General features: G+C 33.1%; 2 protein-coding genes and 1 non-coding gene across 3 annotated transcripts; all 3 read left to right on the forward strand.

Annotated features, from left to right (window-relative positions):
* The first annotated feature begins 968 nt into the window (after positions 1-968).
* Positions 969-4,616, forward strand: LOC114915797 (transposon Tf1-107 polyprotein). Its single transcript, XM_029270731.2, has one exon. The coding sequence runs from the start codon at positions 969-971 to the stop codon at positions 4,560-4,562; it is 3,594 nt and encodes a 1,197-aa protein (XP_029126564.2). The 3' UTR covers positions 4,563-4,616.
* A 4,458-nt stretch (positions 4,617-9,074) lies between these two features.
* TRNAN-GUU (transfer RNA asparagine (anticodon GUU)) lies at positions 9,075-9,148 on the forward strand. Its single transcript has one exon. It is a non-coding gene; the product is annotated as a tRNA-Asn (tRNA).
* A 6,464-nt stretch (positions 9,149-15,612) lies between these two features.
* Positions 15,613-23,591, forward strand: AIM1 (Enoyl-CoA hydratase/isomerase family). The gene is made up of 18 exons (XM_020360750.3): positions 15,613-15,893; positions 16,003-16,074; positions 16,164-16,226; positions 16,353-16,409; positions 16,519-16,586; positions 16,690-16,771; positions 16,882-16,937; positions 17,367-17,669; positions 17,841-17,927; positions 18,074-18,248; positions 18,757-18,878; positions 19,141-19,304; positions 20,260-20,514; positions 20,888-21,009; positions 21,118-21,239; positions 21,429-21,577; positions 22,395-22,533; positions 23,268-23,591. Exons 1-18 carry the CDS (start codon positions 15,800-15,802, stop codon positions 23,310-23,312), a joined length of 2,175 nt encoding a protein of 724 aa, XP_020216339.1. The 5' UTR covers positions 15,613-15,799; the 3' UTR covers positions 23,313-23,591.
* The last annotated feature ends 2,705 nt before the right edge of the window (positions 23,592-26,296 follow it).

Consider the following 26,296-nt stretch of genomic DNA (forward strand, 5'->3'; position numbering starts at 1 on the left):
ATTCTGGGTAACATTTTTTTTGTCAGTGCTTGACCGACACTAAGGAATATTTTGGGATGACTGTACATATATGGTGCTATATTTTATATACAGAAACTTAATTATTTCGATCTTTATATTTATGCCTGTATGTATGTGTTATCCAGTTTAATATTCTCTTAGTTAACTAGTTGTAGTGCGATTCCACTAAGTGTAGAGACCGTGGCGGGTCGTTACACTTTTATGGTATCAGAGCCGGTCGAGTCTTTTAGGATACTTTGTGGGGAGTGATCCTTCTAGGTTTTTGTTGTGTCATATCTCTGATATGTGCTAGCCTTTGGTGAATTGTGAGGGGTATTATGTTACTAATAGGATGTTTGAATTCTTGTAGTATGGTGAGACCCCAGTATGACCAGATTGCTAGGGCCATGGAGATGATGGCCATGGCGATGCAGCAGCAGAGTGCTCACTTTGCTCATATGGAGGCAGGTAGAGCTGCGGCTGAGGCAGCTAGACCGGTGGTCTCTCAGGAGGGGAGATATTTAGCAGAGTTCAGGGGATGTCAGCCTCCTCAGTTCAGAGGGGATTCAGATCCTGATGTGGCGGATCAGTGGTTGAGGGATATGGAGAAGATCTTTAGTGTTTTGGGATCTTCTGATAAGAGAAAGTTGGCTTATGCAGTTTACATGCTGGGGGGCGAGGCTGAGTACTGGTGGAGAGGCACCAGGCAGATGTTAGAGAGCAAGGGTGTGCCTGTTGACTAGGATTGCTTCAGGAGGGTCTTTTTGGAGAAATATTTTCCGGATAGCGTTAGATACGCTAAGGAGGCAGAGTTCATGAGATTACATCAGGGGAGCTTGTCTGTTTCTGAGTATGCTATGAGGTTTGAGCATCTAGCTCGTTTCTACTCTCAGGCCATATCTGAGGCTTGGAGATGTAGAAAGTTTGCAGAGGGATTGAGGCACGAGCTGAAGAGGGTTATAGTCCCCATGTCCATAGTGGAGTTTCCTGCCTTGGTTGAGAAGGCAAAGACTGTTGAGAGTTTGGAGGGTGGTGGTAGTAGCGGTAAGGTTGCTAGAGTTCAAGAGGGATCATCTGGGTCCAGGAGGGGAGGCCAGCAGAGGGGACCCTATGACAGACCTGTACAGTCTCAGAGAGGAGCTGTTAGTAGGGGACCTCGACCTGCTACTCCTCAGGGCGGAGCACAGTCAGTGCGGTGCTACCGATGTGGAGGAGCACATATGGTTAGAGATTGCTCCCTTCCGGGGAATGTTTGCTTCAGATGTGGTAGGCCAGGCCACATCTCTAGAGATTGTCAGACACCGCCGACTTCATCTGGGAGTGCCCCGAGGCCACCCAGACCTACAGCTGCGGGGAGAGTGTTTGCATTGTCAGGTGCAGAGGCTTCCACTTCATCAGACTTAGTGAAGGGAAAGGGGAAGGCAGCAGGTGAGGATGTTTTATTTTTATTCGATTCTGGTGCCACGCATTCTTTTATTTCTGTTGATTGTGTGAAGAGATTGGGTTTGTCAGTATCTTCCTTGCATGTTGATTTGTTTGTGTCTACTCCGACTTCAATTTCTGTGGTGACGTCGGAGATGTGTGTGAGATGCCCGATAGAGGTGTCTGGTAGGAGGTTCCGAGTGAACCTGATTGTGTTGCCCATGGTGGATATCGACATAATCTTAGGGATGGATTGGTTATCTGCCCATCACATCCTTATAGATTGTGCTCGGAGAGAGTTGATGTTTCCTCAGTTGGAGGATGAGGTGTTGGTATTAGCGGGTCAGGCTGAGCAGTTGATGAGGGATGGAGCTGAGTGCTTCATGTTGTTTGCAGCTTTGAGTATTGAGACAGAGAAAGCTATCGCTGGGATCGAGATTGTCAGTGAATTTCCTGAGGTGTTTCCAGATGATGTGCCAGGATTGCCACCCAGGCGTGATGTTGAGTTTAGCATTGATCTGGTACCAGGTGCAGGACCGGTATCAGTGGCTCCTTATAGGATGGCTCTAGCTGAGTTGGTAGAGCTGAAGACACAGATTGAGGATTTGTTGGAGAAACAGATGGTGAGGCCCAGTGTTTCTCCTTGGGGTGCTCCGGTACTGTTAGTGAAGAAGAAAGATGGTGGGGCCCGTTTGTGTGTTGATTATCGGCAGCTGAATAAATTAACGATAAAGAATAAATATCCCCTTCCGAGGATTGATGATATTTTGGTGTATTCTAGATCATTGGAGGATCACCGTGAGCATTTGAGGTCGGTTTTGGAGGTGTTAAGAGAGAGACAGTTGTATGCCAAACTGTCCAAGTGTGAGTTTTGGTTGTCCGAGGTGAGATTTTTGGGGCATGTGATATCGGCAGAGGGGATTGCAGTAGATCCATCCAAGGTGGAGGCTGTGATTCAGTGGGAGCGTCCGATGACTGCTACAGAGATTAGGAGTTTTCTTGGGTTGGCGGGTTACTATCAGAGGTTCATTGAGGGTTTTTCTCGAATAGTAATGCATTTGACTCAACTGACTCGAAAAGATCAACCTTTTGTTTGGGCGGACGCTTATGAGCAGAGTTTTCAGGAGCTAAAGAGACGGTTGACCACTTCTCCAGTTTTGGTGTTACCTAACACTGGTGAGCATTTTGATGTGTTCTGTGATGCTTCTCACCAGGGGTTAGGTTGTGTGTTGATGCAGGGAGGGAGAGTAGTGGCATATGCTTCGAGGCAACTGAAGACCCATGAGAGAAATTATCCTACTCATGATTTGGAGCTTGCAGTTGTGGTATTTGCCTTGAAGTCGTGGAGGCACTATCTGTATGGTGCGAGATTCAGTGTATACAGTGATCACAAGAGTTTGAAATATCTGTTTGATCAGAAAGAGTTGAATATGAGGCAGAGGAGGTGGATGGAATTTCTAAAGGACTTCGATTTCCAGTTGATGTATCATCCTGGAAAGGCAAATGTGGTAGCTGATGCATTGAGTAGGAAATCCATTCACATGTCGGCTATGATGATTAGGGAGTTGGAGTTGATTGAGCAGTTCCGAGATTTGAGACTAGAGGTGGAGGTTGTTCAGGATCACATTAGCTGTGGTATGATCACCATAACTAATGAGTTCTTGAAGCAGGTGGGAACTAAACAGTTACAGGACCCAGAGTTGTTAAGGACTTTGGGATTACTTGGTACTGAGAGGGCAGCTGGTTTTGAGCTTGGTACTGATGGGATTCTGAGATTCAGAGGTCGGATTTGTCTGCCTTGTGATTCAGAGTTGAGGAGAACTGTTCTAGAGGAGGGACACATGAGTCATCTTAGCATACATCCTGGTATGACTAAGATGTATCAAGACATCAAGAAAAGTTTTTGGTGGCCTGGTATGAAGAAGGAGATAGCAGAGTTTGTAGCTGCTTGTTTGACTTGTCAGAAGGCGAAGATTGAGCATCAGAGGCCCGGAGGGGTTTTACAGTTGATGGAGATTCCTGAGTGGAAGTGGGATAGTGTCACTATAGACTTTGTGGTTGGATTGCCTAGGATAACTAGGAACAGTGACTCTATCTGGGTGATTGTTGATAGGTTGACAAAGTGTGCTCACTTTCTTCCTGTCAACAAGAGGTGGTCCTTGGAGAGGCTTGCACAGTTATATATCCGAGAGATAGTACGACTGCATGGAGTGCCTTCCGGTATTATTTCTGACAGAGATCCAAGGTTTACTTCAAGGTTTTGGCAGACTCTACATCAGGCGTTGGGAACGAGATTGAGGTTGAGTTTCGCCTATCATCCACAGACAGATGGTCAGTCGGAAAGGACAATTCAGTCACTAGAGGATCTTCTGAGAGCTTGTGTGTTGGACCATCTGGGTAGCTGGGAGGAGGTGTTGCCATTGGTAGAGTTTACCTATAATAATAGTTATCATGCGAGTATTGGCATGACACCTTTTGAGGCTCTATATGGCAGGAGGTGTAGGACTCCATTATGTTGGTATCAGAAGGGTGAGTCAGTAGTGGTTGGTCCAGAGTTAGTTCTTCAGACTACTGAGATGGTAAGACAGATTCAGGAGAGGTTGAGAGCTACTCAGAATCGACAAAAGTCTTATGCTGATAAGAGGAGGAGACCTCTAGAGTTTGAGGAGGGAGAGCATGTGTTTCTCAGGGTGACACCTACTACTGGAGTGGGAAGGGCTGTAAGGGCCAAGAAACTCACACCGAAGTTTATTGGTCCTTATCAGATCCTTCGTCGTGTAGGTCCGGTAGCATATCAGTTGGCGTTACCTCCGATTCTGTCCAACCTGCATGATGTGTTTCACGTTTCACAGTTGAGAAAGTACATCAGAGACCCGAGTCACGTGATAGAGATGGATGAGGTGCAAGTTAGAGAAAACTTGACTTACGAGAAGAGACCGGTAGCTGTAATTGATCACAAGTTGAAAGAGCTTCGAGGCAAGTCCATTAGCTTGGTGAAGATTCTTTGGGATGCAGCTACTGGTGAGGCAACCTGGGAAGAAGAGAGTCAGTTCAAGGAACAGTATCCATTCCTCTTTTCAGGTAAGCCTATTTTCGGGGACGAAAATTCCTATTTGTTGGGGAGTATTGTAACATTGTAAAAAAAAAAAAAAAAAGGCTGATTCAGTAGCCCAGAACGGGCCGTTCCCAAACTGGAACGGGCCGTTCCACACTACTGAATTGAACTACATATTGTAGTTGAGAATGGGCCGTTCCGGAGGGAGAATGGGCCGTTCTAGGAAGGAGAACGGGCCGTTCTAGGAAGGAGAACGGGCCGTTCCGGAGGGAGAACGGGCCGTTCCGGATGAGTCCCAGAACGGGCCGTTCTGATTTCAGAACGGGCCGTTCTGGGCGTGGATTTTGTGCGTGATCTGGGAGTTCAGAACGGGTCGTTCCGGTATCGGTACGGGCCATTCTGGCCACTCCGGATTGCCTATAAATAGGGGTGAGGGGGGGCCGTGAGGAGTTCTGGTTCTAGAGAGAAGTTTTAGAGAGAAGGGGTCTGGGTCAGTGAGCTCCTTTCTCTCCCAAATTTCTCTGTTTAACTCCTTTTCTCCTCTAGATCAATAACTCCTTCTGTCTTTTATTGAAATTCAGATTAGAAAGCTTGTTTTGGGAGGATTGAAGTTTCGAGTTGAGCCTCGAGGGAAAATTCTACTTTTGTTCAGTCTTTGGCTATCTGAGCCAACCTTCAGGTAAGGGAAGCTAGATTGTTTGCATGTGGCTGAATTTGTTAGTTTGGATGAGAGTTTTGAACTCTCTGAATAGTTTTAGGCCGGGCACAGGTTGAGCGTGTCAGGCGTGGAAGAGCTTAGAGCTCTTGGGTTGGTGTTAGGCCAGGCGCGAGTTGACGGCACTGTGCTTGAATATATTTATGAATGAATTGATGCTTATGCATGTTTAAAGTTGAAGTTTTAGATCATGTATGTATGATATATGATGTATGGTGAGGTGTGATTCATATGTATGCTTTGTGATGATATATATGAATGTTTGAATATGATATGTTCATATGGTATGTGTTGATCATAATGGTGGGCAGACCATTATGATGTATGATGCATTATTGCATGTGATGTCTTATGACATGTGTATGATTGTTGATCATGATGGTGGGCAGACCATTATGATGTATGATGCATGATTGCATGTGATGCCTATGGCATGAGTCTAGCCTAGGACTTGAGGAGAGGAAAAATATTTTCGAACTAGAAGAGCTCACATAGAGTCTCTTGAGAGTGGTGCTTGGATAGGCCACTGATATATGAGAGTGGTGCTCTGGGAGGCCACTGGATTTGGGAGAGTGGTACTCAGATAGACCACTGGGTTGGGTGAGTCTCCTCTAAATCCTTAGCTAGTGTTGGAGCGGGGTATGAGGTCGAGGGTTATTCCCTTAACCAAGTACTCAGGAAGGTGCGTGGATCCTTGCGGATAGTCGGTGGGCGAACTCCACAATTGACTTGGTTAATGCATGCCAATGTCGTGGTAAGCCTGTACCCAGCTGTGCTATACCTGACGGTGGATCTGGACTTCCAAGTGTGTAAGTGACATCATCCGAGTAAACTCGAGATGAGGATTATATATCCTATTTAGCTGTGACCGAGCGGGCGCATTGGGCGTGAAAACGGTTGGGGTGGTTTCGGTAGGATGGAATGTCACTTGTGCAGCTCTATTGTTATGGAGATCTCCTAGGTGTATGCGTGACGACGCATTAGATGATTGATATGTATGCATATCTGTCATGAGTTGCATTCATTGCATGATTATTAATATGATGAAGTGTGGTGTTTAACTTCATGTTTGATGAATGAATGATTGATTGAGATGAAAGGTTCCTTAGGGACAGGATTTGGGATGCATGTGTAGTATAGATTTTTATTCTGTACTTGTATTATTGATCTTTGAATTCTAGCTTACCCTTTTGTTTTCCATGTGGTGGAACTGCGATGATCATACTTGGTATGGGAGCAGGTCAGGGATAGCTTGGGAGTAGAGATGATAGTTGTGAGACGAGGAGCTGAGTCTCGTGTTTTGAGTTACCATTCTGGGTAACATTTTTTTTTGTCAGTGCTTGACCGGCACTAAGGAATATTTTGGGATGACTGTACATATATGGTGCTATATTTTATATACAGAAACTTAATTATTTCGATCTTTATATTTATGCCTGTATGTATGTGTTATCCAGTTTAATATTCTCTTAGTTAACTAGTTGTAGTGCGATTCCACTAAGTGTAGAGACCGTGGCGGGTCGTTACAGTATTCTTTAACACGAATTGGAGTGTTATGCAGTTATCAATTCAATTACCTTTCAAGATGTAGGAATATCAACTTTTATATTTTTTCTAAACCAAGACATTCCCACAATTATTGATGACCCTATAATAATTATTTTCTACCTACCTCTAACCAATCATGTTAACCCATAATAAATTTATTTCAACCTAATATGTAATTAGTACAATGGAAGTGTAAAAAGAATAATTTGCAAACAGGTACGATATTATAAATATTTTAGAATAGTATGTGATATACATAATCTAACTATATGTACATTAATTTATAGAATTTTCTTTTGTTTTCATGATAAATGTAATTAATTTTATAATTGTATTAATAATCTAAAAAAAAATATTATTTTATTATTAAATTTAGAACTTTAAAAATAGGTGTTACTGTATCTAACAATAATAATAGAGTATTATAAGCATTTTTAATTTTTAATACAAATAGAGTATTATAAGCATTTTTTATTTTTAATACAGCAAAAAATGTAAAAAAGTGAAAAGAAAGTGACATAACATATGTCATGCACAATACTATATTATTCCAAATTCATGTGTATAGAATGGAATTAAAATAAATGGAGGAGGAGATCGGAAAAATTTAACACCACAAAGAGAGGTTCTCTACATAGATGGATTTGGTGGTGTGGTGTCCGAGAAAGAGTAAGATAAAATAAATAATCTAAATTATATTTATAAAATAAAAAGTAAGATAAAATTATAGAGATTAAAATTATAAAATTTCAATAATGTTATAAAATATTAAAAAAGAAAAGAATTAATAAATAATAAAAATAAAAATTATTAAAATTACAATATACAAATTCAAAAATTTAAGACAAAAAGATAAAAGTATACTTAAAAAATAATTCAAATTAAAATATAGAAATTCAAATATTTTAAGTGAAAAGACAAAAATATACTTAAAAAATTATTAAAATTAAACTATTTAAATATATAATAATATTATTACAAATAAAATTAGAATATATAAAATAAAAATAAAATGACTAAATATTTTAAAAATTAAAAAAAATAAAATATCATAAATATTATTTATATAAATTATTAAAAATATAAAATATAAAATAAAATGATAATTATAACTGTACAGGTACCCTCTCAAGTGAGAGGAAATTAATCTAAAACCCTCTCATCTCTCATAATAAATTCCCTCTCACTTGATATGCTCCATATATATATATATATATATATATATGAGGAGGGAGTCGTTTACTCAAGTTAAAATTTGATGTTAAACATAAGTTATTGAACGAAGTAAATATAAGTAGACTTGCTCATAGAGTAAACGGATTCCTTCTCACTCTCTCTATATATAAAATCTATTAATAACATCATGATTAAAAGGTTAGTGTGTAACACACGAGTTATCGATCCAAGTAAAGAGAGAAAAAGACTTGTTGTCGTAGCATTAAGTTTAACCAACAAAATAAATTATTTGATAAAAAAAATAAACTTAATTTCTAAAAAAAAGTGAAGTTGAGAAAATGAAGTTTTCATATTTGGCCTATAATCAATTCTTATATATAAAATTCTAACCACTATTTTTTGTAAAAATGCTTTTAGAATTTTTTTTTTCTAGATGATCAATTTTTTAGAATTTTTTTTATATTTTAAATATAATTTATATATTCAAAGATAATATTTATTTATATAAATAAATAAAATTAATAAAAAAATCAAATTACATATATATTACATAAACTAAAATACAATATATACTAAAGGGAATCTCTTTTTAATAATCATCTTTGACCACTATATTTATTGTATTATTATACGCTTTAGTTATCAAGAAAAGTTAAATATAAAAATCAAGATTTTTTTAATAACTATCATTATATTTTAATAACAACTCATTTCATTATTTTTTATTTTTTATTTTTTTAAATAAATATAAAGAAACACAAAATGACTCTTTTTTCTTTAATAATACAAAATACTAATATTTCAACCTTTGAATTGTACGGACTAAATATTTATTATATGTGATAAATTATAAATAAATATCGATTATATCAATTATTTTAATAATTTATATGAATAGACAATTTTAAGTTTTTAACAATATAAAATATATTTTAAATTTAAGATAAATGATTTATATTATAACAAAATATTATTTCTATTTATTAATAATTTATTTTAAAAATATTAACATTTAATTAATAAATAAATATGATAAATTAAAAATAAAACTAAAAAATGTTTCTTATGAAAATGGTCCTTAAAAGAATCTCTCATGAGATAGGAGTGTGCATTTAATATATAAAATTGATACAAAACTTTTTAAAAATCTGGTAAAATGCTGGAATAGCTCAGTTGGTTAGAGCGTGTAGCTGTTAACCACAAGGTCGGAGGTTCAAGCCCTCCTTCTAGCGATTCTTTTTATTTACTGTTTTTATTTTTTAGATAAAATTGAAATCATCGAACTATTTATTTATTTATTTATTTTTATGATCGCAAATATCATTCATCTGTATCTATGTATAAAGGTACATGACTATATAATCGTTTTATCATTTTCATACTTTTTAGATTATTTTATTTTTAAATAATAAAAAATAATATGAAAAATTAACTATCCGTGTAATCACTTAAATAAGTTAATTATTACTAATTACTTAAATTTTTAAATTGTTAAATTCCTTTATTATTTAATCTTTATTTTATTTTATTTTGTTTTAAGATTTCTATCATAATAGTATTTTTATTTGAATTAGATAAATGATAAATTCAAATATTTTTTATTAATAAAATATTCTACACAATTAATAAAGGAAATATCTCATTTAGGTGTAAACAAATTTTGGACTAATTTATCTTTGTAATTATTTTTAAATCATTTTTTTTTCATCATCTTCTATTACTAATATTTTAACATGTGTAATATACAAATATGTTTATTATATATAACTAATTTTGGTAATTAGTTGTGTATATAAGTAAATATTATTTTAAATATATAAATTATACTTAAAATTATATATATAGATATTTTTAAATATGTAAATTATATTTTATATTTATAATAACTAATTTTTATTGTAACAAAAAACATTATCTTTATTTTAATAATTTATGTTTAAATATTATTATTTAATTCATAAAATTATGATAAATAAAAATTAAATTAAATAAGAATTTTTAATTTTTTTTACAAACCTTCTTATTAAAGAAAAACTCTTAAAATACATCCACCCAAGATAAAGAGATTTATGTTTAATTTATTGGGATTGATTTATTTATTCTCTCTCCTTTTTTTTTTCCTTCAATTTTCAAATTTCTTATTACTCAAGTAACTACTCATTATCTTACTATTTTATTTTAAAATTTTTACTTTTAAATAGAGAGATTTTCCTCGTAATTTTTTTTTGAAGGGATTTTCCTCGTATTTTATAGTATGTATTATATTTATTATATATAAAGGGAATATTTTATTGACATTTCTGTAGTTTTTTTTTTCTCCACACGTGGAAATAAATGTGTATTCCTTGTAACAAGTATGTAACAGTAACATTCGTGTTAGAGCATCTCTAAATGGGTCTCACTATGCCACATCACTCTTAAGCAACTCATATTATATTTTTACAAGTTTTGCTCCAATAGAAATTGCTTATAAGCACCCCTACTTTTTTACAACTCATACTACATTTTTTGACACCTCACACTACACTTTATTATAAATTTTAAAAAAATTAATTATTATAAATACTATATAAATATGAATAACAAATAAAAGAAATTATATAATAAAAAAATTATAATAATAATAAAAATTAGCTTAGTATATTCTATAATAAAAAATTAAAAGACTATTTTATTTGAGAAAATATTTCACGTCCAGACTCCAACTCAAACACGCTAGAAGATGAGATGAGGTGAACACGTCTTTTTCAATTTTTTTATTTTCTTAAATCTGACCCATATTCCACGTAGATTCTGTTTAGCCAATCAAATTTCTCTCCTCAATGCTAAGCAACAGACCTTGTAAAAGCAACACAGAAAATTTGTTAAACAACCCAAGTGCCATGTAGAATGACTCTAATGAGAATTTTTAATAATGACCGTTGCTTAAGAATAAGCAACACACTAAGCACCTCCCATTGGAGGTGCTCTTACGTGCTTAAAATTATTATTATTTATATAAATAATTGGACGAATTATAAAGATAAGATAAAAGTAAGTTGATATGGGAATCAATAATCATTAGAGCATAAAGATTTTTTTTTTATGTATAAAAATTATAATGACATTATAATGGTTTATATAAAAACTAAATTCATTATAACTTTATTTTACTATCAATAAAATAGTTTGTCATTTATTCACATTTTACAGTTAAAATTGGTGAAGCGTCAGCGTTAGCTTCATGTCTCTTACCTTCCTTTTTTCGAAACTCTCAATTTTTATTTTATTTTATATATATTCTAATGAAAATTAAGTTATAAGTTATGATTAAAGTTCTTAATTATATTTTTTGTGCCAAATAATAGGCTATTTAACTAACAATAATAATAAAATATTATAAGTATTTTAATACAATATAAAATGTACAAAGTGATAAGAAAGTACGATAACATATGTCATCAATGATAATATATTGTTCTAGATTCATCCGTGTACAAAAGAATTAAAGTGATGAGAAAGTAGGATAACATATGTCATCAACGTAATATATTATTCTAGATTCATTCGTGTCCAAATGATTAATGTGAATAGGGAAGAAATCTAAAAAACTTAACAACTAATACAAGAGAGAAACTCAAACTATATTTAACAAGACTAATACCAAATTAATTTCCTAAACACATTTTTTTTAAGTAAATAGGATTAAAAACTAAAATTAAAAATCATGATAAAAAATATTGTTGTAGAATCAACAAATAAAGAAAATATAATCTCATGAGAGAGACATTCAAAGATCTAAAAATTATCCTAAATATCGAAATTAAAATTTGTCATTGTTTCAGTTACTTTATTTGTTTATAAATATGTGAATATTTCACATCTGATTCCATATCAACCATTTTTAATATAAAATTTTTTAAACACATAATTTTAGTAAATATATTTGATCTTGTTAGCAATTTGAAGAATTGAATATTCACTTTGTTTAACCCCACTATTACATAATAATTACTTTCGATGACCAAATTTTGAAATTCTATTAATATGATTATTTCTATTTCGATCTTAATAGTCTATAATTCTCTCATAAGATGAGACTAAGACACTGAAAAGCCGGTAACAAAATTACCTTTTCAATATCTCACAACTCTCCCTATGGTAACTTTATTTCCATGATAGGTGAAAATTACATCGCAAGATTAACAAAATTATCTTAAGAGCTCTCCACCAAACTAATTTTATGGACTTTGAATTGTTACTTTGAAGACAAATCATAATCCCATGAGACATGAATGTAAATTTAGGCACTATAAAGAGTACAACAGTTTTCATTTGCCCGATATCTACAAATATTTGATAATGATTTTGTATTGGCATTGAAAATGTTTCCATTTTCATCAATTTGCTTAAGGTTTCTCATAATCTTTACATCCACTTCTTTCTTGGATGAATGACGAAACAAATAGAAGAGAATAGAAGTGAGTTGGGAGAAATGTATTTAATGTGAATTTTTTTTGTTAATAAAGAAATGTCCAGAAACAAGAGTTATAGGATATATTTGCCTTCACTTTCACGTTAACACATGTTTTGAACCAATTTTATTGTGTCTTAAATGATCAAAATTATATTTTTAAGATGTTTGACTATTAGTAAAATTAATTTTGAAATGTAAAAATTTATTTTTAATTAAAAATAACTATTAATAACTTCTTCATCAAATAAAATTAATTTAAAGTTTTATTCTAAATATCGAAATTAAAATTTGTCATTGTTTCAGTTACTTTATTTGTTTATAAATATGTGAATATTTCACATCTGATTCCATATCAACCATTTTTAATATAAAATTTTTTAAACACATAATTTTAGTAAATATATTTGATCTTGTTAGCAATTTGAAGAATTGAATATTCACTTTGTTTAACCCCACTATTACATAATAATTACTTTCGATGACCAAATTTTGAAATTCTATTAATATGATTATTTCTATTTCGATCTTAATAGTCTATAATTCTCTCATAAGATGAGACTAAGACACTGAAAAGCCGGTAACAAAATTACCTTTTCAATATCTCACAACTCTCCCTATGGTAACTTTATTTCCATGATAGGTGAAAATTACATCGCAAGATTAACAAAATTATCTTAAGAGCTCTCCACCAAACTAATTTTATGGACTTTGAATTGTTACTTTGAAGACAAATCATAATCCCATGAGACATGAATGTAAATTTAGGCACTATAAAGAGTACAACAGTTTTCATTTGCCCGATATCTACAAATATTTGATAATGATTTTGTATTGGCATTGAAAATGTTTCCATTTTCATCAATTTGCTTAAGGTTTCTCATAATCTTTACATCCACTTCTTTCTTGGATGAATGACGAAACAAATAGAAGAGAATAGAAGTGAGTTGGGAGAAATGTATTTAATGTGAATTTTTTTTGTTAATAAAGAAATGTCCAGAAACAAGAGTTATAGGATATATTTGCCTTCACTTTCACGTTAACACATGTTTTGAACCAATTTTATTGTGTCTTAAATGATCAAAATTATATTTTTAAGATGTTTGACTATTAGTAAAATTAATTTTGAAATGTAAAAATTTATTTTTAATTAAAAATAACTATTAATAACTTCTTCATCAAATAAAATTAATTTAAAGTTTTATTTACATATATTTATAATTACATATTTAAAATTAATTTTGATAATAAATTTTTAATTAACATTAAATATGAAAATTAAGTCTATATTTTTTATTACTAAAAAAGTAATATTACTTTTAAGTCACTTTCCAGAAAATTAATTCTATGTATTAACATTCATTTAAAATTAATTATATTAATGAATATTCAAACTTACATAATGTGTAACCACTAGAGCCGTCAAAGTGGGCCGGGACCCATGGGCCAACCCGGTCCACCTTGAAAACGGGTCGGGCCGGGTCAAAAAATTAAAGTTTTATAGTAGGTGGATATATTTCAACCCGGCTTACTTTGACCCAACCCACCTGGGCTGAACTCGTGGTGGGCCGGGTAGCCCACCAACCCACCAATTTTTTTTTTTTTTGCAATAAAAATTTAAGTATGATTTGTAGTTAATTTTGTATGATGGGATATTGAAAATTTTTATTTCAAACTTTTATTATAATTTATATTTAATTTTGTATGATGAGTTATGACTTATGACTATTAATAAAGCTAATTTTATGATTATTATGTTAATTTATAATTAATTTAAAAATTTGAATTTTATTGATATTTTTATTTTTTTTATTTTTGGTGGGCTGGTGGGCTGGCCCGTATAATCCACAACCCGTGGTGGGCTGGGCCGGGCCAAATTTATTTGAACAAATCAAAAGTGGGCCGGGTTGGATTGATTCGTTTTTAAAATTGGTCAAGGTGGGCTGGCTCACATGAACTGGGCTAATAACTCTAATTACTAGGATTAACTTAGTAGTCGGATGAGAGATTTGAATAATTAAAAGTAGGAAAATGAATATGAATTTAAGAATTAAGAGGGAAAGTTAGAGGGATTTGTTTAAAAGTGGAAATTAAAAAAGTTGGATCACAATATTAAAAGCATCTTTTGCGGTTCCACGAACTTACCGTGGTGCTGCCTGCGTGCGATTGTGGTGCGTCTTTTCCACGTGAGACACATGTATATGGTTGTTGAGTCAACAGTACCAGATTATTGTATTCTCCAATCCCACTTAGTGTGAACTAATATGTAGTTAAGTATTATTATTATTATTATTATTATTATTATTATTATTATTATTTTATAAATTAAAATCTTCGTTGACATATTATGCAGATATCGATTTTTTATATTAATAATATAAAATTAACTGATATAACTTTTTTATACAAATTATATACATTCTTTAATCTTTATTGTGTACAATTTTATTTGACTCATCTCTTATATATTAAACATAAATCTTTACCGTGTAAGAAAATATTTTTAAAAGTTTTTTTTCAAAGAATTTTTAATAATTGTTTTATATAATTTAGTTTTTATTTATTATAATTATTTATAAAATAAAATTTAATATTTTTAAAATAATATTTATTTATTCAAAATTTAAATATATTTTATTTATTTAAATATAATATTTATTTATATATAATTTATTATAAATTTTAGTTACATAATAAATATTTATCAACTCTTATATATTAAATATAAATTTTTATCTTGTCTAAGTGAGTTTAGTAACTTTTTTTTTTATGAGAATAGAGATGACAACAAGATGACATGTGTACATGTTTTAATATTTTATAGTCCTCATTCTCATTCTTATATTTTATACTCTTTCTTATCTTTATCCTTATCAAATATACTCATCTGTGAAATATTAGACATATTATAATATATTTGAGTTTTCAAAATTTGAAAGTCAAAATTATTTGTCAAACTAAAACAATTAATAAATCTACACTCTCATTACTATTTATTAATTTTTATAATCATATATTTAAATATTTATTTTAACAAGAAATTATTGTACTTCTTCTATCCCAAGAGGACAACAGTTTAAGGTCTTTGGTTTATACAGATTGAAAATAATATATATATATATATATATATATATATATTATAATTTTATTAAAATTGTTTAGTGATCCATAATAATATGATAAAAGAACATATATATTTTTTAATGCATGAAAAAAGGATTAAAAATGTGTGATTCGGTGAAGAGCATGTTACTGTTCCCACTTCCACACGAGAGTCACTCGCGAAGTGCCCACGAAATGATGAAGGGTAGTTGATTGCCACGTTTCATTAAAGGCATTCGACTTGTCCTCTTAAACCCATCTCAGATTGACGCGAAAAAATCAAACTTGATTCATAAAGGAGGGAACTTGGGTCTTGTTTCTCTCGGAGATGGCGTTGGCTAAGGTTGATTTTGAGGTTGGAAGTGATGGGGTTGCTGTCATCACTATGTGCAACCCACCCGTGAATGCTTTGGCTATTCCAAGTAAGCTTAATTCACCAAATCTTCATTCTTCCTGAATTCTACTTTTTCTTTTATTTCTTAATTATTATGTCTGATATTTTACTCTTTTTTTTGGTGGTTGTTTGATTAGTTATCAAGGGGTTGAAAGACAGATTTGACGAGGCAGCTAGGAGGAACGATGTGAAAGCTATAGTTTTGACTGGTAACGTTTGTTTGGATTGCACATATGTGATGTTTTTTTTTTTTTTTTTGGTGATGTTGACAATTTAATTGTTTCCCCCTCAATTTCAGGCAAAGGTGGGAGATTTTCTGGTGGCTTTGATATCAGTGTTATGAAGAAGGTTCACCAAACTGGTAAACTATGATTGGCTTGCATATTCGTTTAGTAAAATTGGGTTGGATACATGGATGCAAAATTTAGTAAAATTATGGTTGAGTTTTGACCTTTGAATGTGCTGTATTTGATGTTTTTCTTGACAGGGGATGTCTCGCTTGTGCCTGATGTGTCGGTGGAACTAGTTGTCAATTCAATAGAAGGTTGTGACTATTCTTTTTGTTGAATCTTACCTTAGAGGAGGCGTTGCCTTGATGTTTCTGTAAGTGTGACTTTTGCAGTATGGTTAATTAAGATTATTGATAAGTACAGATTCGAAGAAGCCAGTTGTTGCGGCTGTGGAGGGGCTTGCTCTTGGCGGTGGCTTAGAACTGGCCATGGTTAGTTTTTGTCATTGAGAAGCCATGCTATTCGTTTAAATAAGAAGTTTTTGCCCAGGAGTCTTCATTAGTGTATGGAATGTAACACCTTCTTGTTGTCTAGGGATGCCATGCACGTATTGCGGTTCCGAGAACTCAACTGGGTCTGCCAGAGCTGTCTCTTGGTATTATTCCCGGATTTGGAGGTAATCAACATTTGCATGCGCATGTTTTCAATAATCTGGATCAGGAGTAAGGACCTTTTCATCACTTAGTAGCACTTACTGAAATGTTAACAAAATTTGTAACTTTTAAGGAACACAACGTCTTCCAAGGCTTCTTGGGCTGTCTAAAGCTGTTGAAATGATGCTGGTAAGACGTTGGCCATTCATTTTCAATTGTTTGTGTTTCTACTGTTTTTTTTACCACAGTAGATGAGCCCAAATACTTATTTAGTAATGAGAATGTAAAAAGAAAAGGAATAGAAGAAAGTGGGGAAACTGGAGATCTTACTTTGTTAGCAAAGTGTAAAAAATAATTGTACTCCCTAAATTTGATGAATATAGACTTTGGGAGAAGAATTAGAAAGGAACGAACTTATGTTTGTGGTATTTGGAGTCTTCATTACTACATACCTTTTTTTGTGGACTTCGTTCTAATAAAAATAATCCCCCCCACCCACCTGAAAGTTATCAACTTCGTGCATATAATTTTATCTGTATACTCTTTAAAAAGCTCTATGCTGCGAAAAAAGAAAAGAAAAGAAAAGAAATGATAAATTTGATATTGCATTTCTTGCAGACATCTAAACCGATCACATCAGATGAAGGGAGGAAATTAGGACTTATTGATGCAATTGTGTCTTCTGAGGAGTTACTAAAGGTATCTAGGTTGTGGGCACTTGAAATTGGAGAGAGGCGCAAACCTTGGATTCGTTCGCTTCACAAGACAGACAAAATTGGTTCCCTGTCTGAAGCGCGTGAGGTGTTGAGTACTGCCAGGCAACAAGTCAAGAAGACTGCTCCACATTTGCCTCAGCAGCAGGCTTGCATAGATGTGATTGAACATGGAATTGTCCATGGGGGCTATAGTGGTGTTCTAAAGGTATTATTACTTCAATGATAATCTTTGTTCAGATGGAAACATGTGCTTTGTTCCTTCCAATTTTTTATTCACTCAGTTTCTTGTCATATTAATTTTAAGTCTGAGATAAATTTATTTTTTAGGTCTAGCAATTTTAGCATATTCACAGCTAAAAACTAAATCTAATTGCAGGAGGCAGAAGTATTCAAGCAATTAGTCATGTCTGACACCTCAAAAGGTTTAATTAATGTCTTCTTTGCTCAGCGGGCAATATCAAAGGTATAAGGCTAAATTTGAACTTGTTGGTTTTGATTTTAATGTGAATTTCTCATCTTTTGTTTGCTAAACTTGAGAAAACAACAACTGAGAGTTTACTCGGGTTTATTTAATGTATTCACCATTCACTGACTTCTGACTTTTGGCAGGTGCCAGGTGTAACTGATATTGGCCTTAAGCCAACAAATGTGAAAAAAGCTGCAGTCATTGGAGGAGGTTTGATGGGTTCTGGCATTGCTACAGCTCTTATACTAGGCAACATTCGTGTTGTACTCAAGGAAATAAATTCTGAATTTCTTCTTAAGGGAATTAAGACAATAGAAAGTGAGTATTCCAGTTATGCAAGTGAAGTAGGAATAATTGGATGCGGAAGACCAATTGTTAGTTGGTCGATGTTAGTGAATAGTTGTTGTTAGTTTCTATGAGTAGTATCTTCCATAGTCTGGGATTTTTATATACAAATATCATGCTCAGCAGAATTATTTTGAGGACATTTTTAACATGCATCTGCTATCAAATGGTTAGTTTAATATGCACATCATCAATAGTACATTTTCAGGACAATGGTTAGTCTATCTAATTGCTACTAAAATGATAATGATGGCTTAATGTTCTTAGCTGTAATTATTATTCTTCATCACACCTGAAGGAGTAGTTATAACTTCGGTGGTATGGTTTTCTGAAGGATGAATTTCTCCTTCATAAACTTCTTAGTCAAACAGAAGAAGGCCTTTATGAAAAGTGTAAACAACTCTCAATAGTCTCATCCTTGATACATATGATAATTTTGTAACAAATTTTCAATGTATATTTGTTTCATTTTGCATGACAGCAAATGTTAGTGGCTTAGTAAGAAGAGGAAAGTTGACAAAACAGAAGGCAGATGCTGCACTGTCACTGCTTAAAGGCGTTCTGGATTACACAGAGTTTAAAGATGTGGACTTGGTCATTGAGGTTGGTTGCCTGAAGTCCTCTGTTTTACTTGGAAAATAGCTGACGTGGTTTAGAATTTTGAAATTTGGATCCATTAAAGAACTTGGTGAAGTGTTTTTCTTATAAATGCTTATTCTTCATTTCATTTCCTCAGTTTCATGGCATTGAATACTTTTTAAACTGATTAAACATGTAAACATCAAACAAAGGATATTTGTAACATTTCTTTGCTGATACTGTTGTCTGTTCAAATTTAACTAGTGTTAATTTTCTCTATATACAGGCTGTAATTGAAAATGTCAGTCTCAAACAAACTATATTTAGTGATCTTGAGAAGATCTGTCCTCCACACTGTATTTTAGCATCAAACACATCAACTATTGACCTTAATGTTGTTGGTAAAAAGACCAGCTCTCAAGATCGTATTGTGGGTGCTCATTTTTTCAGGTTATAGAACTCACTTTTCTTGTTGTCTTCATTTTTTAAAGTGAAAAGTACTTCCTTATTTTCTAAATCAGTGTTTTAAGTTTAGGAGGGAGAATTTTTCTGATAATAGGAACAAATACCATGTTAAAATTTCTTTGTATTTTTCTTCGTTTTGATATGTTGAGAGAAGTTAACTGTACTTGATTTATAATTTATGCCCCCTTTGCATCTATTCCACTAAGCAGGGGAATTGATGTAATGTGAATATTGTCTCGATCTTCTATGTGGAACATTTAGAAGAACAAAATATGATTGAGCTTGAGAGTTTTTATTTATTTATTTTTATTTTTTATGAATAACACTTGTTGAAAATGCTGGGCTATTTTTTTTCGGGGTGTGGGTGGGGGACTGGGGAGCATGTTTAATCTCTGGCAGCAGGTTATTCCTTTAGATTCATCCAAGATATACTAGTTTGATCCATCAGCAGAATCACCCCCAAATTTTTTAGGAGTATTATTTCATATAAGGGATGTCGAAGCTTTAATTAGTCCTCTTAATGAAAGCAACATGGGAGCACAATGTTGCTGGCTGATTTTAAAAATGTTTTTGAATTTTGATACTGCAAAACTTTTCAGCTCAAAGTTTTGTTTAACTATAAGCTGTCTATATGAAGCCACTTATAAATTCTAGAGATCCCACTCTTGATCTTTGGCAAAAGGCTACAATTGTTATTAATATGGCCACATTTATTACCTCAAACATATGCTTACAATTGCCATGTACTCTAAATGAATGTAACTTATATACTATTCACTTACCCTATGGCCTATGCTACAGAAGATTCTGAATTCCGGTAGTTAATGTCTCAATGCATAGATATTGAAATTACATCTCTCTGTTGTACTAAAATCTTGTTTTAAATAATTGTTTGGAAATGTTTTATGGATGCTTTCTGAATTCATTTTTTGATATGCAGTCCTGCCCACATTATGCCTCTTTTGGAGATTATACGAACTGAGAAAACTTCTGCACAAGTGATTCTTGATCTGATAAACGTTGGTAAAATCATAAAGAAGGCTCCTGTTGTGGTGGGTAACTGCACTGGCTTTGCAGTGAACAGAACATTCTTCCCATATTCACAAGGTGCCCATTTATTGGTCAACTTGGGCGTGGATGTTTACAGAATCGACAGATTGATAAGCAATTTCGGCCTTCCCATGGGTCCTTTCCAGTAATTCTCTTCTTTTAGGGTTTTTGTATCTTCCAAGTAATATGTCTACACTTCCATTGATTTGTTAATCAATGTTAACCCTCTTAGCATCCCCAATGCATGCATTTACAAATTAAGACTATGCATATGCTAATGATGCTATTTCACTATCTTGAAGTTTCTACTTTCTAGTTCAATCCTATGTTGTTGAAACTGTTTCAAGTCAATTTGGCATTTTGAAACACATTTTAAAGTCTCTAGTCACCAACAGTATGCTAAAATTAAGGATTGGCAAAAAGAAAAAGTTAATGGTTTATTGGGTATTTGAGGAATCAAGCATTAAGTCTTGCACTATTGTTCTGTAGTGTGAAATTGATGTTTCTGTGACTTGCAGGCTTCAAGACTTGGCTGGCTATGGAGTTGCCGTTGCTGTTGCAAAAGAATTTTCTGGTTCATTTTCTGATCGCATATTTAAATCTCCACTGCTTGATCTTCTAATCAAAACTGGGCGAAATGGTAATAGTGGATCAATGCCCTTTTTAATAATTCCTACTTTTTCTGTATAAATAACATTGTGTTAATATAATCAATGATTTCTGACCTTGACCATCTGTGTCCTACCAGGTAAAAACAATGGGAAAGGGTACTACATTTATGAAAAGGGTAGCAAGCCAAAACCTGATCCTTCAATACTGCCAATAGTCGAGGAGTCTAGAAGACTTTGCAATATTATGCCCAATGGAAAGGTTGTTTTATTTGGCTTTGGCAGTGTCATATAAAGACTCCCATTTATATTAACGTTGTGTTGAAATTGACATTATTGCTTTTCAAGTATTGGCTTAATCTATGTTTCCTCTCTCACTAGATGGAAAATAGACATTTGCCTGTCATTGGGTGAAGTGAAGGAAATCTAATAGTATTTGTTTTCTTTGTAGCCTATATCTGTTACTGACCAAGAGATCGTGGAAATGGTACTGTTCCCAGTAGTGAATGAGGCGTGCCGTGTCTTAGACGAAGGAATTGTTATTCGAGCATCAGACCTTGACGTTGCATCTGTTCTTGGAATGAGCTTCCCGAATTACCGGTTGGATTTCCTTTTTTCTTCACTCTTTTAAATTGACCAAGTCTAAGAAAGGGTACCGAGGAGATAAAGCCGAGTAGAATATTTGAAAATAATATGCAGTGTGCAGTGAGGAAATAAAAAGCAATAACCATAAGGAGCAACAAAAATGAAAAACAAAAAAATGAGATGTGTTAGAGAAAGCCAAAAGGTGCTGCTGGCTAATTGAATGATTTGCAGCACAGGGTAACTTTATCAGGAAAAACAAAAACACAGAATCTGTTGAGTTTATTTGCTAACTCCTTTTGTGCTTATTATGCATCAAACAAGGAGAAATGAAGAGCATGAATCACTAAGAAAGGGCATTATAAAGAAATCACTTGATTGTTACATAAATAAATAAATAAGAAATGTTAGGAATACATTCTCTGATGTTCTTTTGAACACACTTCTTTTGAATGGTTGAAATTTATTGAACAACACAAAAATGAATTTTAACCAATGAGAGAGTGTGTTAAGACTCCTTTTTTTTCTTATCAAGAGTTAAGACTCCTTTTTTTTTCTTATCAAGAGTTAAGACTCCTTTAAATGAATATATAACAGTTTGCAAACTGTTTGAACTCCTTATAACCTGCACTCATGTCCAGGTTGCAAGATGTAATTCTTTGTTTAATCAAGATGTGATGAACTGTGTAATTAGTAATCTCTTTATCTGCAGAAAGTATAATTGATAATGTCCTTGTGCCCCCTTTACTTCTTTCATCCAGCCCTTGTGTTTTGTGCTTTATCAGTCAGTCTGGATGTTTAACTTGTGTCTCATTGCAATCACTTTTCATGGCAGGGGTGGCATTGTTTGCTGGGCAGATTTGGTTGGGGCTAATCATGTATATACCAGCCTAAAAAAATGGGCACAATTATATGGTAACTTCTATAAGCCCTCAAGGTATTTGGAAGAAAGAGCGATCAAAGGCATTCCTTTGGTAAGATGCATGTTTTTTGTTAATTACTCAAAATTTCATGAAATTAAGTTTTCTTAGTTGGGAACTGATTATATATGCTGATAGAAATATGATATACCCATCACTATGAGGCACATACTTCTTAATTCTTGGCATATGAAATTTCCCTTTTAGAGATAGTGTGATGCGTGGGAAACTTGGTTATCTAAACAGATAAAACATTTTTTTGTTGGGAATCTTTGTATGAATTTGGAGAATCATAAAAGGGAAATGAGAAGTCTCTTTTTTGTATCACAAACTCTTGGAGAAGGTTGTCCTTATATTTTGTCTTGATGTTGGCATATATTTGATTTGAGTAAAATTTAGGGTTTAATGGTGATACACAATCATCATAAAAACTTATACTGTCAATCAATCAAAAATTATTATTAGTATGATTTTTAAGAGAGGTATAAAAAAATCAACAAACTTTTCATACATGATGGTTTATGATTGAATGACAGTGTAAAATTGTTTTATATTTCCAATGCATAACTTTTTTTTTCTTCTCAAAAATGTATTCATTTGCACTTGCAGTAAAACCCGATTGTGTTATGTCTATAATTCATTAGCGTATTATGTTTTAATGGACTAGAAACCTTAAAGGAGCGAAAGGAATATGATTGTCTTTCTTATTGTGAACTATCTCTAAGCGCTCATACATTGCATTGATTACCAAGATCAAGTGCTAACTTTGTATTTTGCATTGGTTGCAGAGTGCACCTGCTTCATCTACTCCAAAGTCAAAGTCTCGTCTATGAGAAAGTCAAGTGTTCAGCATGTTGGATGATCCACGATTGAAAATGTAACAAATAATATTTGCTTCCTTCATTAAATAATTAAAGTTGGTTTGGCAAAAAGAAAATTTTGAAGGAAAATAATCATTTCTAGGGGGTGACGAGGTAAAGCCTCAGTTTGCAACTTTGTTGAATATGTATCTTAAGAAATTGGGATTACTGAAGTCCCCTTTGTTACGTTCCTTAAAAGTGTAAACTGATTTCCTTCAAGTTTGGTATGTGTTTTGATTTTAGCTGATTTAATATGTTTGCTTAGCATGAAATATAACTACATTCCTAGTGAAACACATCGATTTCAGTAACAGTGAATGTTCGACTAAAATTCTCGGTTGATAAAAGTAGTGTTGCCGCAACATTTATATTTAGTAAAATTGGTATTGGTTAAAAGCGATTTTGAAGTGAAGTGATTGTGGTTACAAGTTTTAATCTGAAATGTAAGTTTGTAATAAATTATGATATACATAACGAAAACTGAGTGTTACTTTTCCTTTTATGCTGCTAGTTAAACCAGATTTTAAGAGCAAAAATAATTTCGCAATCAGATAATGAAATGAGTTCCTTTTTTGCAAGATTACATTTTTTCTATCCAAACTCACCTTTGAAGTTTGTTTTCTATTAATTTTTTTAAAAAATGCTTTATATTTTCTCTATTTTAAAATTTTAATATTTCAAAGAATTTTAAAATTATTTTTTCAGCATCCGTTTTCACAAACATTATAACGAAACTTAAACTGTACAGGGCCTTGTCAGTTGTAATACGCGATTTGAACATTGGTAATCAATGTTAATGTTTTTTAAAAAAAAAAAAAACTGACTAGCAAGATTCATTTTTATCATGAAGGCTAGTTGACCATATTGGGTCTCTTAAAAATTATTCTATCAAACTTGGATTTTTTTGAAAGCATTTAATAATATTGTTTTGTTAAGTGTTAAGACAAGCTGGTTTTGGCTTTTTTGGCCGCATTAAATAAAAAAAATTCAAAAATATATAATTTAAAAAATTATTTATCAGAATAATTATTTTTAACAGGCTGACACTACGACAAGTAAAACGTCATTGGCTTCCGACGCTTAGTTGGAAACGAAGCAAAAAAGAAAAACACACACACACAGGGAGACACTTTTTGTGCTTTTCAAAATGCACAATAAACATAGGGCATTTTCTATTCATCCTTTTGCTTCCCTCGCTTTTCTTGTGGTATTTTTTTTAATCGAATGTGTATCAGATAGGTTGTGTGTATATATTGCTTCTTTCGCTTTGCCTCTTTGTGTGCATATTGCTTCCAATTGTTGTTATTTTTGCTTAATACAAATTTGGTTCAAGACTCCTAGTAAGCATAATTATGTAAGCTTTTTTGGGGAATTTTTCCTTGTAGAGTAAATACGTTGTTATAAATTTTCTTCGTGTGTTAATATTTATCATGTATTTTGCAACAATGTCAATTAGGTGCATTAGAATTGATTGAGCGTTGAAGAGTGATGACAAAGAAAAACTAAATAGCATATCAACATGCACTACTTGAAGTTGGAAATAAAGAGAATAATTTGTGCAATTTCATCGGTCACCCTTACTTATTACTAGGGGATGACAATGACAAATAATCATTAATATTTAATGTACCACAACGCTTTAACCAACAACGTTCATCCCTTCGAGGATGTAACTCCAACTTGAGTTGTATTCTTCTGATTCTTGTACTAGTTAATGTGATCTAAACTACTATGAGAAACCAACACTTAGAGCAAATTGTGTCAATCCAGCAATTCTTGGAAGATATTGATAGAGTAACAAATATGATATTTAACCTAAATACTTCTTCTTCTTCTTCACAAATTCTTAAAGGAAGATTCATACTTGGAGACCATGTTTTCTTCTTCCTTGAGACTTTGTAACTGGTGGTGATTCAAAACAATTAGGAGTTAAGAATCTTGTGTAGTAGGTGCGAAACTTGGATTGTTGGAACTCAAAGCCCATTTCCTTTTCCTTCTCTTCTTCTACCTCAGAGTAGCTCAGAGTTTTTCAGTTTCACTTCGTTTCGAGGTAAGGGAAGCTGAAATCTTGGGTTTTGATTGAAACGTTGGATTGTTGAATGAATTAAAATTTTAATGTTGATAGAATTTTTTAGATCTGTAGCTATGGGGATGGATTCAAAGGGGTTGCATGTTGAAAATTTAGGTTTTGATGTTCTTGATGAGAGGTTAAAATTTTGATGATTTCTTTGAGTTGTGGTTGATGCATGTTGCTTTTCTTGTGATTTATGAGTTATATATTATTAGAGTAGGAAAATTTTAGGGTTGCATGCCTTGATTATAGAATAGGCAGAGAGGATTTGGAGATTGGGTTGTTCATTTGCATGTATGCTTTTCTGGGTTTGGGACGTTGAGCGTGAGTTTTCACCCTAAGCGTAAGAGTTTGGAAGTGCTATTGGAAAGTTGAGGCTAAGTGTGACTTTCACGTTGAGCGAGAGAGCTAAGATGTGCCTCTGGAAGACTAAGGTTGAACGTGAGTTTCACGTTGAGTGTGAGAATTGAGATTTGCCTCTAGAAGGTTGAGGTTAAGTGTGAGAGTTAAGACGTGCCTCTGGAAGGGTGAGGCTGAGCGTGAGTTCTGTGTTAAGCATGGAGACTTAGTCAAATAAATTTATTTTCTAATTGAGTTTATTGTTTGCTTGATGAATGAGTTGTACGTTGAAAGCTTGTTTGATTTGTTTTATGGTTAAATGACGATGAATAAGTTGTAGAGATATTGTTGTATGATAAGGAATTTTATGTGTGTTGAATGTTGATAAGTTGTATGTTGGTAATTATGTTGTGAGTTGCTAGTTGAAAGTTGAGTCGAGTAGTATGTTGTGAAGTTGTCTAGCTGTGTTGAGATTCTATATGAATAATGTTGATGTGTCATTGAGATATATAATGAGTAAGAAGTTGAATATGAGTAGTGATGATTG

Source organism: Cajanus cajan, chromosome 1 (genome assembly GCF_000230855.2).
Source record: "Cajanus cajan strain Asha chromosome 1, NIPB_CcT2T_4, whole genome shotgun sequence".
Lineage (NCBI taxonomy): Eukaryota > Viridiplantae > Streptophyta > Magnoliopsida > Fabales > Fabaceae > Cajanus > Cajanus cajan.

Coding starts and splice junctions, on each gene's coding strand:
- LOC114915797 (XM_029270731.2), top strand. CDS start 969: ATGTCCATAGTGGAGTTTCCTGCCTTGGTTGAGAAGGCAAAGACTGTT.
- AIM1 (XM_020360750.3), top strand. CDS start 15,800: ATGGCGTTGGCTAAGGTTGATTTTGAGGTTGGAAGTGATGGGGTTGCT. Junction 16,772..16,881: donor TATTATTCCCGGATTTGGAG/GTAATCAACATT, acceptor GTAACTTTTAAG/GAACACAACGTCTTCCAAGG. Junction 17,670..17,840: donor GCTATAGTGGTGTTCTAAAG/GTATTATTACTT, acceptor ATCTAATTGCAG/GAGGCAGAAGTATTCAAGCA.